This window comes from Coenobita brevimanus, chromosome 24 (assembly GCF_032717465.1).
Source record: "Coenobita brevimanus isolate Jiangsu-jjx chromosome 24, ASM3271746v2, whole genome shotgun sequence".
Taxonomy (NCBI): domain Eukaryota; kingdom Metazoa; phylum Arthropoda; class Malacostraca; order Decapoda; family Coenobitidae; genus Coenobita; species Coenobita brevimanus.
Window position 1 is genome coordinate 2,741,686 of NC_136977.1, and position 17,893 is coordinate 2,759,578.

The window sequence follows — 17,893 nt, forward strand, 5'->3', positions numbered from 1 at the left end:
GTGGTATCAGAGGTAGACTGTGAGATAATGCTGATTTTATGTGTACGGCGTGCCGGGGTGAGCAGGTGGAGATTGTCAGACGTGAAAGGATTGAACTTGCTGGTGAATCTCTTGAGTGTGTGGAAGAGTTTTGTTATTTGGGAGACATGTTGTGTGCTGGATGTGGGGCTGGAGCTAGCTCTGTGGCTAGGGTGAGAAGTGGTTGGAAGAAGTTCAGGGAGCTCTTGCCTCTCCTGACATTGAGAGGGCTCTCCCTACGTGCTAAGGGGTCTTTGTATGCAGCATGTGTTAGGAGTGTAATGCTGTATGGCAGTGAGACCTGGGCAGTGAAGGAGGAAGATATTCGCCGGCTCAGACGTACAGAAATGACAATGATTAGGTGGATGTGCAGTGCGTCCCTGCGTCCAAGGCCTGGAGGGGCTGGGTTTACAATGGAAGAGTTGAGAGGTAGGATGGGACTGGAGTGTATTGGTGTTGTGATGAGGAGAGGTAGATTGAGGTGGTTTGGACATGTGGAGAGGATGGGGGATGATAATTGGGTGAGGAAGGTGAGAAGTGTTAATATTGGGGGTGGGGTTATGAGGGGTAGACCGAGAAAGACATGGGACGAGGTCGTTAAGTGTGACCTTAGGGTTAAGAGACTGAACAGGGAGGCTGCAATGGATCATGCAGCGTGGAAAGCCGCCATTAGGTGACCAAGGCCGACACATGCAAGCATGTTGGAGCCTTTAAAAACGAAACGAAACGATGGAAAGGGATGCTCAGAGTGTGTTAAAATGATGTGACCATGCAGAGGCAGTGGATGATGACACTGACAAAGGATATAAGGATTGGAAATGATGGGAATGAAAGTAATAGGGAGGCAAAGTTGGTTGTGGAGAGGAGATGTGAGAGATATTTTGAATCATTACAGTAAGTTTGCTTTGGTGCATATGGGGACCACCCTTTTAAAGTGTATTGGTAATTTTTCATTTCTAGTAACTGTTACACAGTGGCTTCACTGTATCAGACAAAAGTCAGATCAATAGTGTCAGTTTTATTAAAGGTATGTTTTCTTGAGATGATTTTACTCAGCTTTTAGAGGATACCTCTTGTTACTGAAGGGAATAGTCATCCCTGGCAACATTTAAAGATGCAGAAACCTCCAGTTATTTGTAGGAGATCAGAAAATAGTTTCAAGAACACTGACTCCAGTTCTTTATTGCTAGACTACCATATTACCAACTTACGTTGAAGGAATGTAGCTGAGCTGGTCATTGCCATATACTGTACTGTACAGTACTGGGTTACTGTTGATAGTTTACTCCACTGTAGGTATTTGCAGGGATTCCATACAAGAAATGTGGAAAGTTGATTGTTGCAGTAGAGGAGAGGGAAATTAAGCCACTACTGGACCTGTATGACCGAGCCATCCACAATGGAGTTCCAGATGTCGAAATCATAGAGAGTAAATACATCAAGAAATATGAGCCTTACTGCCAAGTGAGTCATATGTTAGCCCTGCTTGCTATACTGTACATGATAGTCTTTCCCTTCAGATTGTGAGTTTACATTAGAATAAGATATTCTTGTTTGCCACTTAAGTCTTGACCTGATTATTTATGTTTTAAACTTCTGGTACATGTACCCTGTTCTTAAGCTTCTGTAATTAGAAAGTACAGTAAATAAACTTATCTGTAATTTTGGCTGACAATCTAGAAAAACTGAAAGTTTGTCTGTCATTAAAATGATACGCACGCGCACTCGCACGCACGCGCGCACACACACACACACACACACACACACACACACACACACACACACACACACACACACAGGCAAAAAACATTATTGCTCCACCTTGTTAAAGGTGGACGATAATAAACAAAGACCATTTCAAGTGCTCACCACAACTAGAAAACAGAAACACTTACTGTGAAACCACAGAGCTTCATTAATGGACCTTCCTTGTGGTTTGATTTGCCCACCTTATTCCTATTGAACATGACCTCACTGTGCAGCAAGGTAGACGAACTAGTGTTGAATTTAAATCTGTTGGTGTTGATGTTGTGTGTGTCACAGAAACATGGCAAATAGAAAATTTTACTCTGTTCTGCCACTTTAGAATAGATAAAAAAGCAGCAGGTTAGTGTTGTTTGCTTGGGATGAGTACCGCCCCCAACATCGAAATGTGGATGTCCCCAAGGGTATTGAGGTCATCAGATTAACGCCTCCCTCCCACCCTCGACTCACTTCATTATCTACTGCCTGGTTACCCACCACTTGCAGCATCTCAGGCAGTGCTGATTGATCATATCATCAACACCTGCAGTGCTCTGTGGACCAGGTATGAGTCAACAGAAGGTGCTATATGTGGGGACTTTAATGAAATCAGCACAAAAGTATTTCAGGATGAGCTCTCCCTCACCCAAGTTGTCGATTTCCCAACCCACAACTAGAGTGTCCTCGACAAAATCATCACTGACCTGTCAGATCAGCACCTCCCGCTCAACCTCTGCCTCCCATGGGAAAGAGAATGCAACTTTCCACTGTGTGGACCCCCACTGCCACCACCACTTACCACCAACCCCCCACCTCCCACCACCAGGCAGTACAGGCCTAAACCTAACTCATGTATGAGGCAGTTTGGTCGGTGGATGGTGCGTTATCCATGGACGGAAGTATTGACTATCAGTGATATAAACACCAAATGGAAGAACTACTCATCTACCATCAACCAGACTTACCATCACTTCTTCCGAGAGGTAATTATAACACTTTGCCTGTTGGACATGCCATGGATAAAATGGCTGATCAGCAGTGCAACCGAGCCTTTTGCACCAACAAGGCAAGATACAAAAACAGAGTCATTAGGGAAATCATATGGATGAAGAAAGTTAAACTGGGGAAAGCCCCAGGAATTGATGGAGTGTTTGGTGAAATGCTGAAGCATGGGGGAGAGATAGTAGTAGAATGGATGTGGAAGATGTGCAGATTGGCCTGGGAGGAAAGTAGAGTCCCGGAGGATTGGAAGTCAGGTATAATTGTTCCCTTGTACATAGGAAAAGGGGAAAAAGAAGTGTGTGGTAATCATATGGGCATTTGTCTTCTTAATATAATAGGAAAAGTGTATGGTAGGATACTTATTGACAGAGTTAGAGAAAGAACAGAGGAATTAGTTGGAGAAGAACAGGGAGGCTTTAGGAAGGGAAGAGGTTGTGTAGATCAGATATTCATTCTTAGATCTTTAGTGGAAAATTTTTTAGAGAAGGGAAAGAAGTTGTATGTGGCTTTCATGGATTTGGAGAAAGCATATGACAGGGTGGATAGGCAAGGATTGTGGAAAGTATTAAGAATATATGGAGTAGATGGGAAGTTGTTGAATGCTGTGAAGAGTATGTATGATGGTGCTAAGGCTGCAGTGCATGTGGATGGTGAACTAAGTGAATTTTTGTCTTTGAAGGTTGGGTTGAAACAGGGATGTGTCATGTCTCCATGGTTGTTCAATCTGTACATGGATGGGGTAATAAAAGAGGTACAAGGTAGGGTAGTGGATGTTGGAGTGGCCCTGGTGAGAGAGGATAGTGTTTGGAAACTCCCTGTACTCATGTTTGCAGATGATACTGTGTTGTTGAGTGAAGACGAAGGGGAGCTGCAAGGCTTGGTGGATGAGTTTGGGAGTGTGTAAGAAACGGAATCTAAAGGTGAATGTAGGGAAGAGTAAAGTGATGGTCTTTGAGAGAGGTGAAACCAGTGAATGTACAGCGAGGTTGGATGGTGAGGAATTGGAAAATGTGAGTACGTTTAAGTACTTGGGTAGTGTGACGAGTAAGGATGGAGGTTTGGAGGATGAAGTGCTTGAAAGGGTACAGCAGGGAAGAACGGTTGCTGGTTCCTAGAAAGCAGTGATAAGAAACGGGGAAGTGAGCATGGAAGTGAAAAAGTTACTACTTGACAGTATTGTGATACTAACTCTAACGTATGGAAGTGAAGCTTGGACGTTGTTGGAAGGACACAAGTCAGGAGTGAGAGCAGTGGAAATGAGTTATTTAAGAGGAGCCTGTGGAGTCACATGGAGAGACAGGCTGACAAATGAGGACATGAAGGAGCGTTGTGGTGTGGATGTGGATGTGATAGGAAGCGTTATGAGGAACACACTGAGTTGGTTTAGCCATGTGGAAAGGATGGAGGGTGAAAGACTGACGAAGAGAGTGTATATGAGTGAGGTGGAGGGCTAAAGAGGGAGAGGGAGGCCAAAGATGAGATGGAGGGATGGGGTGGAGAGGTATATGAGAGAGGGGGGTGTGAGTTGGGAGCAGGGCAGTGAAATGGCGGGGGACAGGGTGACGTGGAGGCGATTTGTTTGTGGCCACCCCAAACGGGATTGAGGTGTCTGGCAATAGATAGATAGATAGATTAATAGAAGATGTATGATAGTAAAAAAAAAGAGAGAGATAAGGCATGGAACAATTGGACAAAGAGATATAACAACAGAACAAAGGAAGAATATAAAAGAACTAGAAATGAATACACAAGAATACGTAGAGAAGAAGAAAGGAATTTTGAGAAAGGTTTAATAAACTAATGCAAGGATGAACCCAAACTGTTTTATAGATTTGTTAATGGCAAACTGAAACAAAAGGAAGGAATCACCAAACTCAGAGTAAAAGGAGAGGCCTATAAAGATGCAGCAATGCAAGCTGAAATAACGAACAAATGTTTCCAATCGGTTTTCACTAATGAAAAAGAGTTTGTGGAAGGGGAGGGAGTGATTAGAAATGTACCGGTGATAAAAGATATAAAAGTGAAGGTACAGGAAGGGTATAAATTACTGGAAACTCAAGATGTAAGGAAAGCCCCATGACCTGATGGAATTTCTAATTGGGTACTGAAGGAATGCAGAGAACAATTGGTGGATAAAATTCACAGTCTAATCGTGTGTTCTCTGGAAGAGGGGAAAGTTCCACAAGAATGGAAGAGGGCAAATGTGGTACCAATTTATAAGGGAGACAGGGAAGTACCCCTGAATTATAGACCAGTGTCTCTAACCAGCATGGTCACAAAATTGTGTGAGAGAATCCTGAAAGATTGATGGATAAAATATCTAGAAGATATGAATATTTTGGCTGAATGTCAGTTTGGATTCAGAAGTGGAAGGTCATGTGTTTCCAACTTGTTGAGCTTATATTCAAGAGCGATTGCCGTGGTACAGGAGAGAGATGGTTGGGTGGATTGTGTGTACTTAGACTTAGAGAAGGCCTTCGACAAGGTACCTCATAAGAGACTAATGTGGAAACTAGAATATATAGGAGGACTGAATGGGAAACTCCTGGAATTGATGAGAGACATTTTAAGAGACAGACAAATGAGGACGGTAATAAAGGATAGGATGTCTGGATGGAGGGAAGTAACAAGTGGAGTCCCTCAAGGCTTGGTGTTGGTGCCAGTAATGTTCCTGATTTACATAAATGATATGGTAGATGGAGTGAACAGTTATGCAAGTCTGTTTGCTGATGATGTAAAGATCTTGATTAAGGTAGAGGTTGAGGAGGATTGTAAAATGCTGCAGGAGGATCTGGATAGGATACATGATTGGAGCCTAACGTGGGAAATGAAATTTAATGTAAAAAAATGTAAAATATTGGAAATGGGTAAAAGTACCAGAAGGCCATCACTGAATTATTTGTTGGGTAATGAATTAATCACAAAAATGAGAGAAGAGAAAGATTTGGGAGTGCTGGTCCAAGGTAGTTTGTCACCTGAAAAACACATTAACAAGATAGTTACAGAGACGTATAAACTCTTGACTAACATAAGAGTAGCATTTCATTATATGGATGAGGAGATGATGAAAAAAATGATAGTGGCCATGATCAGCCCCAGGTTAGAATATGCAGCGGTAGTGTGGTCCCCACACAAAAAGAAAGATATAAACAAGATTGAGAGAATACAAAGAACAGCAACCAAGATGGTCCCCAGTCTGGCAGATCTGTCATACAGAGAGAGGCTGGAAAAGCTGGATTTGTCTTCCTTAGGGGAAAGGAGAAAAAGGGAGACATGATTGCAGTATTTAGGACCATGATAGGAGTAGATAAAATTGACCGAGAAGATCTGTTTGTATGGGATAAGAGAGTAACAAGAGGACACGGAATGAAATTGAAAAAGTCAATCTGCTTGAAGGATATTAAGAAATATAGCTTTCCTTACAGAAGTATAGACTTACGGAATAGCCTGGATAAAGAGATCGTCCAGTCTGAAAACTTAAACAAGTTTAAAGCTAAATTTGACTTACTGAGAAACAGCGACGGGAACCCACGAGCATAGCACATTTCTTGTATATCACAATTAGGTATATTAGGTAAATGCATAAATATTTGTAACGACTTAGACGAAAAGGTGGTGCAGGAGAAAAAACATTCATGTGTGTAAAAGTAGACTAGATAAATGTGGATATGGAGACAGGACAACACGAGCATTGCTCAATTCCTGTATACTACAAATAGGTAAATACAAACAGGTAAACAAACAAACACACACACACACACACACACACACACAGACACACACACTATATGTCTTTATGGTTGTGTCTGTTGTAATCACACTGTTATGATTATTTACAAGGGGATTTAAGGAGGATGCCTTGATTTTTTGAAGATAAGATAGGATAGAAATGGTGTGAGTACAGAGTGTGGGTGTACTGATCGCAAAGTTACATGAAGACATTATATTAAAAGTATATTGCAGAGAATAGGAAACTGTATTGCTGTTATGAATGTACTATCTATCTATTGCCAGATGCCCTAATCCCTTATATGGGTTGGGCACAAACAAATCACCTCCACATCACCCTGTCCCCGGCCATTTCACTGCCCTGCTCCCAATTCACACCCCCCTCTCTCATATACCTCTCCACTCCATCCCTCCATCTCATCCTCGGCCTTCCTCTCCCTCCCTCCCCTCAACCTCACTCACATACACTTTCTTACTCTCCATCCTCTCCACATGGCCAAACCACCGCAATTCGTTTCTCCTAACGATTCCTATCAAATCCACATCCACACCACAATGCTTCTTCACATCCTCATTTGTCAGTCTCTCTCTCCATGTGACTCCACATGCTCCTCTCAAATAACTCATTTCCTCTGCTCTCACTCTTGGCTTGTGTCAAGAGTGAGAGCAGAGGAAACGTCCAAGCTTCACTTCCATACGTTAGAGTTGGTATCATAATACTGTCATGCAATAACTTTTTCACTTCCATGCTCCCTTCCCTGTTTCTTATCACTGCCTTCAAGGAACCAGCAACCTTTCTTCCTTGTTGTACCCTTTCAAGCACTTCACCCTCCAAACTTCCATCCTCACTCATCACACTACCCAAGTACTTAAACGTGCTCACATTTTCCATTTCCTCCTCATCCAACCTCACTGTTCATTCACTGACTTCACCTCTCTTGAGGACCATAACTTTACTCTTCCGTACATTCACCTTTAGATTCCATTTCTTACACACACTCCCAAACTCATCCACCAAACCTTGCAGCTCCCTTCGTCTTCACTCAACAATACAGTATCATCTGCAAACAAGAGTACAGGGAGTTTCCAAACACTGCCCTCTCTCATTAGGGCCACTCCAACATCCAGTGCCCTACCTTGTATCTCTTTTATAACCCCATCCATATACAGATTGAATAACCATGGAAGCATGACACATCCCTGTTTCAACCCAACCTTCAAATAGAAAAACTCACTCAGTTCACTATCCACATGCACTGTAGCCTTAGCATCCTCATACATACTCTTCACAGCATTCAACAACTTCCCATCTATTCCATATATTCTTAATACTTTCCACAATCCTTGTCTATCCACCCTGTTATATGATTTCTCCAAATCCATGAAGGCCGCATACATCTTTCCCTTCTTTAGAAACATTTCCACTAAAGATCTAAGAATGAATATCTGATCTACACAACCTCTGCCCTTCCTAAAGGCTCCCTGTTCTTCTCCAACTAATGCCTCTGTTATTTCCCCAACTCTGTCAATAAGTATCCTACCGCATACATTTCCTATTATACTAAGAAGACAAATGCCCGTATGATTACCACACACTTCTTTTTCCCTTTTCCCTTTATACAAGGGAATAATTACATCTGACTTCCAATCCTCCAGAACTCTACCTTCCTCCCAGGCCAATCTGCACATCTTCCACATCCATTCTACTACTATCTCCCCCATGCTTCAGCATTTCATCACACACACCATCAATTACTGGGGCTTTCCCCATTTTGACTTTCTTCATTGCTTCCACAACTTCCATCCTACTGATTTCTTCCTGTCTTCTCACCTCCCTCCTCCCCCCAGCCATTCCCCAGCCACTTATACTCGCATTGCTTTCATTCTCTATGTTCAGCAATTCATTAACCCCTTAACCGCGGGGCGTCACTTTCGTGACGCATGGGAGCAATGGATCATACCGCGGGGCGTCACTTTTGTGATTCTGTGTTATTTTGAATTCGCCCGGGCTTTCAAGTGGTGGCTTGTATCATCTATCAGTACTGCCAATGTCCAACACTAGTCAGCACTCCTAATCTCATCTGTACTCCCATCCATTGTTGACAATTTAGCCATTTCTCCCCGTTCTTGACTCCCCTCCCTACCTCCCCTCCATTACCCTCTCCTCTCGCCTGCCCGGCCGTGCTGCACTAAGTAAATCTTCCCTGGAATTTTCCACTGATTTCATCCATTGAAATAAGCCCTATGCCCTATTCTTATACCAAATAATATATGCAAAAAAGAAACAAGGTAAGTGATAGTGCCATACACCTGGAATTGGCTAATTATCACCTGACAACACCTCACGTGCACTCATTCCCTAATTTTCGCTGTTTATTTCCCCTTGAAATATGCCGTATAATCTATTCTCGTAATAAAAATATATATAAGAAAGGAAGGGAGAAGCCTAAGTGATATTTACATTCACGTGGAACTAACTAATTTATTATGTATTGTCTAGATTTCCTGCCAATCATTTCATAGCTTATATATTAGCAGCTGTCAGCACGCTGACATTGGCAGCATTGCACTCCCCTTAGGCTACCACACTGTATTCAGTTTACCTTCGTCTTTCAAGGTGAAACCATGTCGGATTCGCGCCTGTCCAATTTCGCGCTTTTTAGCCCCATGCAAAGGGCCCTGTGACCTCTATCCCCTACTAAACCTCGCTTGGAAAGGGGTAAAGGGCTAAGTGACTGCTGTGGAACGTGAACTGGCTAATTTATCAATGAAAATGATGGACAGTGATTACGATCTTTCTGGTGAGTAAAACTGTGCAAGTGGAAATGTAAATACTGTAATGTGTAAGTAATGTGTAAACAGCAAGTGAAAGCAGTGAATGTAAATATAAATGAACAGTGGAAAATAGTTTTATAAGTTACTGCAAGTGACAGTATATAACACAGTGTAAATAAAATAGAAATGTAAATAATGTAAATAAAATAGAGAATGTAAATAGAAATGTAAATGAGTAGTAATATAAGAATACGAGTACAGTGCTCGTCAAAATTATCAAGCGCCTACCACTGGGCACGCAATACTTATGGCCAAAAAAGAATCACCCATTTTTGGTGGTAAAAATTGAGCCACAAGTTTGCGGCGCTAGCATGACATCACGGTAGCCTGAGGCCTTCCGACGCGCTGGTTGGTTCCCGCTTCAGTTGCCCACGGGCTGCCTGAGAGAGGGGAACTCCGCCGAGTCTCCCTCTCTTTTTGCGCCATTTTTTACCAAGTGTCCCGCAGTGTTTTGGCTTTCGTCACTTTGTTATGGCACCTACCCGTGAACTATCGAGTGAAATCATATCCCAGATCATTGCTCTAAAGGAGGCAGGCCACCAGACAAAGGAAATTAGTGAATTGGTTGGTGTGGCTCGATCGACAGTGCGTCGGTGGTGCGTGTGGTTTCAAGTGGAAAACAGTGGTGAAGTTCCCACAAAGAAACCGCGGTCTGGTAGGCCGGAGTTTAATCCTCTTGTGAGTGCAAGGAAAATAAAGGAGAACAACCCGGAAGTGTTTGGTGAGGTGTCTGTGAGAACAGTGTCCTGTAGGGTCCATGAACTTTGTTACACAAGTCACAGGCCTGTGAAGAAGCCTCTTCTCACAAAAAACCAGCGACTTCGTAGGCTTGCCTTTGCTAATAAATATCTTAACTGGGGTGAGGAGCAGTGGTTGTCAGTGCTGTGGTCTGATGAGGCAGTGTTTAGTGTCACCTGTAACAGAGGAGCACGTGTGTACCGGCACAAAGGTAGTGACCCACTTGACCCATGGTATGTTGAAAGCACAGTTAAACATCCTGATTTACTCATGGTATGGGGTTGTTTTTCTGGTCAAGGTTTGGGGAAGCTTGTTGTGCTTCCCAAGAACATTAGAGTGAATCAGGATGTTTAGCTGGAGCTTCTGTTTGATCATTTACCAGACTCCTTCGAGCTCACAGGTGCACGAGTGTTTCAGCAGGACGGTGCACCTGCTCACAAGGCCAAATCGGTTACCAATTGGCTTCGTGACTGCGAGGTATCATTTATGAAAGACTGGCCAGGAAATAGCCCAGACCTCAACCCGATTGAAAACCTCTGGTACCTCGTAAAGAAGAGTCTCCAAGGGAAGGATGTGATCTCTCTGCCTAAGCTGGAAGCCGCCATTCGTGACTCCTGGGACAAAGTACCCCTCCAGCACCTCAGGAGCCTCGCCCTTTCACTTCCAAGACATCTCAGGTCCGTGAAGAAGCGTAAAGGATACCCTACAAAGCACTAAAGGTAAACAAAATGCATTATTTATATGTTTTTTTCAATGTTGAAAGGTTTGTTTCGTAGGAGGGACGCTGGGCACTCAATACTTCTGACGAGCACTGTATATATACTAGGAGTAATGAAAGTGAAAGTTTCACTCTAGCATGTATGAATACTATGAGTTATAAAAGTGAAAGTGACAGATTCGCTCTCAACGCTAGTAAACAGGACGAGAAAGTGAAAGCTACTTATTTTATTGAAAGAGAAATTGAATGCCTACAGTGACAAACTACTATTACTGAAGGAAACTTATGGATAAAGACTGCAGATATATATAAGTGTTATATAGTAACAGAAATATAAAGTGTGAGTGTTTTTATGAATAACAAATGACAGAACACCAGCAGCTAACGAGCGCAAGAGGGAAGGTCATACGCTTTCGTAATTTTCATTGCTTTCACAGTGTTTTATTTTTTTTTGGAGTATGGATTCCAAACTATTTAAAGATCATAGAATAATGTTTCTAGTGATAATATCAGGCTGTGGTATATTACGGGTTGTCGGGAAGTGTAAAGTGGAGACTTCATTACCCAACTTCAGAGGTCTCCACAAGTCCTACGGTACTCGACGAAGGCTCAACAAACATCCCAGGAGAAAGCTGAAGGTATGTGCCTTATGCATATGTAATTTTAATATTCTAGGACTAATGAATGATTTTTGGCAAATATTTTTAGAGGGTCTGTCTGAGTGTGAATATGCCCGCGAGACACGCAAGTCAAGCTCAAGCCAAAACAACCCCACTGTTTAGGGGTTAAAGTATTCTCTCCATCTGTTCACTTTTTCTCCCTTCCCAGCTAGTAATCTACCATTTTTATCTTTCACTCCCCTACTAACTTCATTGCCACCCTTTTTGACTCTTTACCTCTTTCCAGAAATAATATAGATATACAATATATCTATATTATTTTTATCTGTATTTCTATATCTACAGCTGTCAGCCTATATTTATATGTGAACATTGTAAAAGGATTAGAATTCAGCCCCCCTTTTGGAAGAAAGTATGTATGTTTTTCAAAAATTACTCAAGCTCCAAAAAGTACCATGTAGAAGGATGGCGATGATATCCTAACTGAACAGTATGGTTCTTGATGTCCCAAGCAGATTAATCTATTATCTTCTGAATATTTATGTGATAACAATACTGAATAAAAAACATTTCAAGCATGCAGTATAATGGAGGAGAGTCATTGGGCATTTTGCAGGAGCCATTGCCTGTGGTGGCAGATTGTCTTGTGGGAAGTGTGCACCTATACTTTTTAGAGCAAGTGTACTTCATTACTGCGTATGAAAAGAACGTGAATTGAAGGAAAGCTAACTTACATAAGAAGTTTATGGCTTGGTGATATCTTGTTGCTGATTAGATATAGCCAATCCTTGCTTAACCAGTTCACTTAAGATTTGTTTCATATTATATTGCAACCACCAGACCATTTTATTGAAATTTGGAGAGGTCCTTGGAACTGGAAGTGTTAGGTAATTCCTTCCGTGTTAGAGTGCTCCCTTAAGATAAGTGAAAATTGCCTAGAAACAGCAAAAATATGATTTAAAAAAAAAAGTTCAGGGTGAAGAAGTTAAAGTCCAGTATTTGTGTAGGCAAAATGCTACAGTAAGAGAAGCTGCTTTAGTGGAGACATGCTTCTGATTCATGTATGAGAGGTTCAGGGCATCAGAAAGCAGTAATTTTAACTTCAGAGCAACTTTATAATTAATTTCATGTGAGAGACAGGTGGTAATCTTTCAGCAGGTTAATAAAATAATAACTGAATTGATGTAACCCAATGTGAGGAATTTACATGTAATCTAACTCATAGCAGTGATTTGAGAGTTGGTTCTCTGGAGTTGTCCTGTGTATTATACACCATCATGTTCTTATGTTAAATTTTCAGATCTATCATAACATCCCCTGTCTGTAAGGAAAACCTGCTGGGGCTCTCTCATCCTTGGTTGATGTATTAGTAGCTTGGGTGTTTTTATGATGTCAGTAGGTCATGCGGAAGATCAGTAAAGTGTTGGTTAATGAAATAGAAATTGTCAAACTTTTGCCTGCCCCAGTATGGGATTGAACTTGCATCTTGTAGAACAGTGATAATTCTTTAATCACTGGAGCATCAACTCCCCATATCCATTTTTCCTTATGAAGAGAGGATGAGAGCTGAAAAAAGGCAGTTACCATTGTGTTAAAGCAATCCAGTCACCAAACATGGGCATTGTGGAGTAGTTGAGAGCTGAAAAAATACAAATATGGTTTAGGATTTTGTCATGTGGATGCTTGTTAATGGCAGATTATCCAATACTGCTTATGAAAAAGAGGATGGAAATATACCAGTGAGTTTCAGGATTTCAAGCCTATCTGGTCTTTTGTAATTTCACTACTGCTTAAGAAAGGACAGAAACTGAAAATATCTGAATATTCCACAGGATTTTAGGACTATCAAGTCTTTTCTAGCTGTAAATATTTCCCTGTTGCTCAAGGATGGACAGAAGCTGAAAAAGTAGAAATGTTCCTCAGAGTGTTAAGGCTGTGAAGTCTTTTGTAACCATAAATATTTCACTACTGCTCAAGAAAGGACAAAACCTAAAAAAATATGAATGTTGTCTCAGGGTGTTAAGGCAATTTGGTCCCCACACACGGGCATTGTGGACTGGGGTCTTGTGACGGAGCACTATGGAAAGAACTTCAGGGACATGGGTGGCAGTATCTACCTCGATTTCAATGTCACTGATTTCCAGCTGGTGGGGGAAGCTAAGAAGGATGGGGAGACAGGCTCAGAGTACCCTGTCAGAGTGGTCAGTGATGGTAAGGTAAGTAAAGCTGCTTTGGTGGTTACAGGATAGGTTGCAGTATGTCTGTGTAATGTGATGTTCAGTCTCAGGACAGGGGTTTCAAGAATGATGTACCTTTTTTTTTTTTTTTTTCCCCTCAGAAGATTAGTGTTTTATTGCCAAGATGGTAGTTTATAAGGACTGTGTTACTTGGTTTGCTGAGCCATGGCTTTCAGCCCTGTACAGTATTATGCAGTACTATGAAGCTGATTGTGTGATATTTAGATTGTCTTTTTTTCCCATCCCCTTCATAGCAATCAATATATAAAGGGCTTTTTGTATAATTTTTTGCATGTTGCACTGTTTACATAAATTTCATATAAACCTGATGGTAAGGCTTCCTGCTGTGTCACATGTAAGAAATTTGTTGATGGAAAAGAATAATTCATACTGACATTCATATTGCGGTTTTAGTCCTCCTTTCTAGTGACTTACTCTATAGGGTGTACGGTGCAAATATGTGCTAACGTGCGGTGGGCTGCAGTCGGACAAGCTGGCCAAGATGTCTGGGTGCTGTGAGGACCCCAGGATTGTGCCCTTCCGTGGAGAGTATTTGCTACTGAAGAAAGAAAAAACTCATTTGGTTCGAGGGAATATTTATCCAGTAAGTAGTACAGTAATGGGTCATATTTCAAGTATAAAGTTAGCCGTTTAGGTAATGTGATTGCCAGTGGATATTATAATCAGGTTTAATCTGTATTATTTTATGGAGGGAAGGAAAATCTGAGTATTCCGAAGTCTAACTGAGTGTGTTTTTAATCCATTTATGAGCATAATTTTCTTTACAAGCAAAATTGCCTTATTGTATCCTAAATAAAATGATGTGTCCATAGAAAGAATGAACATGTGTTTTACACACACACACACATATATATATCTATTTATCTATTGCCAGACGCCATAATCCTGTAAGAGGTGGCCATTTGACTTTGAGTTAGTTGTTTTACGGGGAGGGGCACTAACCCTCCACCAACCCACTTGTTGACACGTAGAGAACATGTATGGTTTGGTTATATGGTTGCCACTCAGCGTTGTAAATGGTTTCCTGGCTTACAGGAAACCATTTGGCTTGTCACTCAATGTAAAGCCACCTGTAAAGGAAAGAAAAGCAATAAGAAGTGATATATATATATATATATATATATATATATATATATATATATATTTTTATGTGTCCAACTCTGGGCATAGGCTTCACAGCCTGCTCCCAAGGCCCAGTAGTCCTCCTACATACCATACACCTCTACATGTCACCAGGTCGGCGTTAACACCCACCGTCCATATTGCATACATACTAGGGCTGTCTCACACAGGACTGGTGTATTGATATTAGCAGGGGTATTTTTACGACATGTCCATGGGTCTTCTGGTTTATCAGTAAAGTCTGATTTTAAGAAATTCAAATCCTTAAACTGTTCCCTGCCCCAGCCGGGATTTGAACCTGGGTCTGGTAGGATTGCAGGCCACCTCTCATCATCATCATCATCAGCTGTTGAGGTCCACTGCAGGATCGGCCTATCCCTACCGAAGCAGGGACGATACAGCCAATGTATCTCTACCTAGTGGCTTAGGCTGTATGGTAGAGACTATATGTAGGGTGAGAAGTGCTTGTGAGTGTGATTGTAGTGGCTTTGGATGTGTGTGTAGTCTGTGAACCAAGTGTAATCGGCCCGCCTTAAGCCGATTGGGTGCAAGCATACTAGTATGCGACACTGGTTCAACCACAGCACCCCTTGTGTCCGCCAAAGTAGCAAGTGGCTTGGTGAATGCTTCCCAAAGTTAAAACTCTGGCGGGAGGCGAACCCATGCTCACCAGTGTGCAAAACGCACACTGTACCACAGAGGCTCCATATATACAGTATATATATATATATATATATATATATATATATATATATATATATATATACAGTACAGTATATATATATATATATATATGTGGTAGGTGGGGGTGCTTACCATCCACTCACTTGATGTAGTGCTGCTCTCGGGTGTCTGCCCTTTCCTCTTCTCCATCCTTCTTTCCTTCCATCCTCTTCTGTCTTTCTTTCCTTCATTCTTTCCTCATCCTTCAGCCTATGGGTGACTTTACACTCCCTCTTCTGTCTTTCTTTCCTTCATTCTTTCCTCTTCCTTCTGCCTGTGGGTGACTCTACACTGAGTGACAAGCCAAATGGTTTCCTGTACACCAGCAAATCATTTACTATGCTGGGTGGTAATCATATAACCAAATTTGGCGCCTGGTGGTTTGGTGATTAATTATGGCACTCCAGTCAGATTGAGCTGGTGAAGGTTTTTGTCCAAGGAGTGGTTGGGGTTTATTGCTCACGTAATGCCACTCAGGGATGATTGTGGCTGGTCACTCTCATCTTAAATGTCAGGACCTACTTGCCTAGCCCTGGGCTCCTATGCTTCTCATGGGGCAGTGTAAGATTCGATGATGAATGAATGATGATATGTACTGTATATGTGTACTGTCATGGCCGTAAGTAATCACCTATCTTCCCGTACCCTGTGCCTCAGGCTGGCTCCTTTATGCGTGGCAAGTCACACTGGAGTAAGAGGGGCTGAGAGGGAGGGACCAGAGAGAGAAGGGAAGGTGGGTGAGGGGATGAGTGATTGTGCAGGGGCGAAGTGAGGGAGGGTAGGTAGGAGAGGGAAAATGAAATGTGAAGTGGTGGTCACATAATTTTTCAGTTTTCTTTTATTCAGGGCATGACATAAGGGGGTTAATATTTGGTAGATAGTGCTGCATTACACCTTGTGTAGTGGCCAGAGGAGGGTCAGATAATGCAAACAATTTGGATAATAACAAATATAGTGTTTTAGACACAACTGTCTGTACAGTATAGATGCATTAAGGTACATTATAGTACTCACTAATTTACAAGCCTGGCTCCTCAGTCCCATCCTCTCTGTCATCGTCACTTATGGGTATTGTGGTTGGATGAGGTGCTGTTGAGGTGGATGGTTGGCTGCATGGTGTGTGAAATTAAAATTTCTTTCTTTTGTGTCCAGTAATCCCTCGATCATTCGATGTAACAGAGCCAAAGGCATATCTGGAAAGTGGATCCATCCAGATAATGGACTTCCCCCCTGGCCCGCCTTTGTGCATAACCTAACTTTGAAAGCCTGTGTAAAAGGTCACTACAGTACATCATACAATGCTTGTTCCTGTTGTTTAACACTACTCTATCTGGTCAAGCAGAACTGTAAAACACAGCCAAGCAACTACCATGGACAAACATGGAAAATAATTCTGTACTCCTTTAAGATGCGGGAAGTCAACCATCCTACTTCAGTCTTACCCAGGATCTCCTGCTTCATTTCTAGTGTCAGGACTACCCTCTTCCTTTTCCCTGGTGGAGGGGCCATCATCACACACCCTTGGAAGAGGCATAAAGGAATGGCAATGCCTGAAGCAGATAGGGAACATCCACAAAAGCCACCATGTGCGCCGCTGAAACAACTTCGAGAGGAGCTGTTCACTACGTGGTTGCTGCACGGGAACTGGGAATGACCAAGGGGGTCTCTGGCAGACACTTGGTGGACTACCTAGCCAGACAATGCAGCGCCACCAGGCTATTCCTGCCCGGCCGGACGAAAATGTTTGTGTGGCCATAATTTCCACCCTGATGCAAGCATTTTGTCCAGATAAATCAGAAATACGTACGAGTAGTCGTGTTGAACAGCTAGATCACAGCGTCTGGGTAATGGCTTACTTGGATAATGGACGTCTGGAAAATCGAGGGATTACTGTATTTGTTATTTATTAAGTTTAATTATTCAGTATGGAGGTGTGGAAAATGTTGAGGTTCGTATACCTGTAATGCAGGTTTGGATACGTGAGTTATTATTGTGTATATATATACAGTATATACTGTATATATATATACACCATATATATATATATATATATATATTATATGTATATACAGTATACTGTATATATATATATCCATCATCCAATCCTACATTGCCCCATGAGGAGCGTAGGAGCCCGGGGCTAGGAAGTTGGTCTTGACGTTTAAGATGAGAGTGACCAGCCTCACTCATCCCTGAGTGGCACTACATGAGCAGTCAACCCCAACCATCCCTTGGATATAAAGCTTCACCGGCTCAATCCGATTGGAATGCAATAATTACCCACTAAACCACCAGGCGCCAAAATTTGGTTATATGGTTACCACCCAGCATAGTAAATGGTTTCCTGGTGTACAGGAAACCATTTGGCTTGTCACTCAGTGTAGAGA

At 42.0% G+C, this 17,893-nt stretch overlaps 1 protein-coding gene across 1 annotated transcript in view; it reads left to right on the forward strand.

Moving 5' to 3' along the window:
- The window catches only part of L2HGDH (L-2-hydroxyglutarate dehydrogenase), a 50,998-nt gene that overhangs the window by 14,038 nt on the left and 19,067 nt on the right, over positions 1 to 17,893 (forward strand). Inside the window, exons 4-6 of the mRNA XM_080267578.1 lie at positions 1,325 to 1,482; positions 13,419 to 13,619; positions 14,083 to 14,244. Of these exons, the coding sequence (XP_080123704.1) occupies positions 1,325 to 1,482; positions 13,419 to 13,619; positions 14,083 to 14,244 (521 nt within the window). The remainder of the gene's footprint in view (positions 1 to 1,324; positions 1,483 to 13,418; positions 13,620 to 14,082; positions 14,245 to 17,893) is intronic.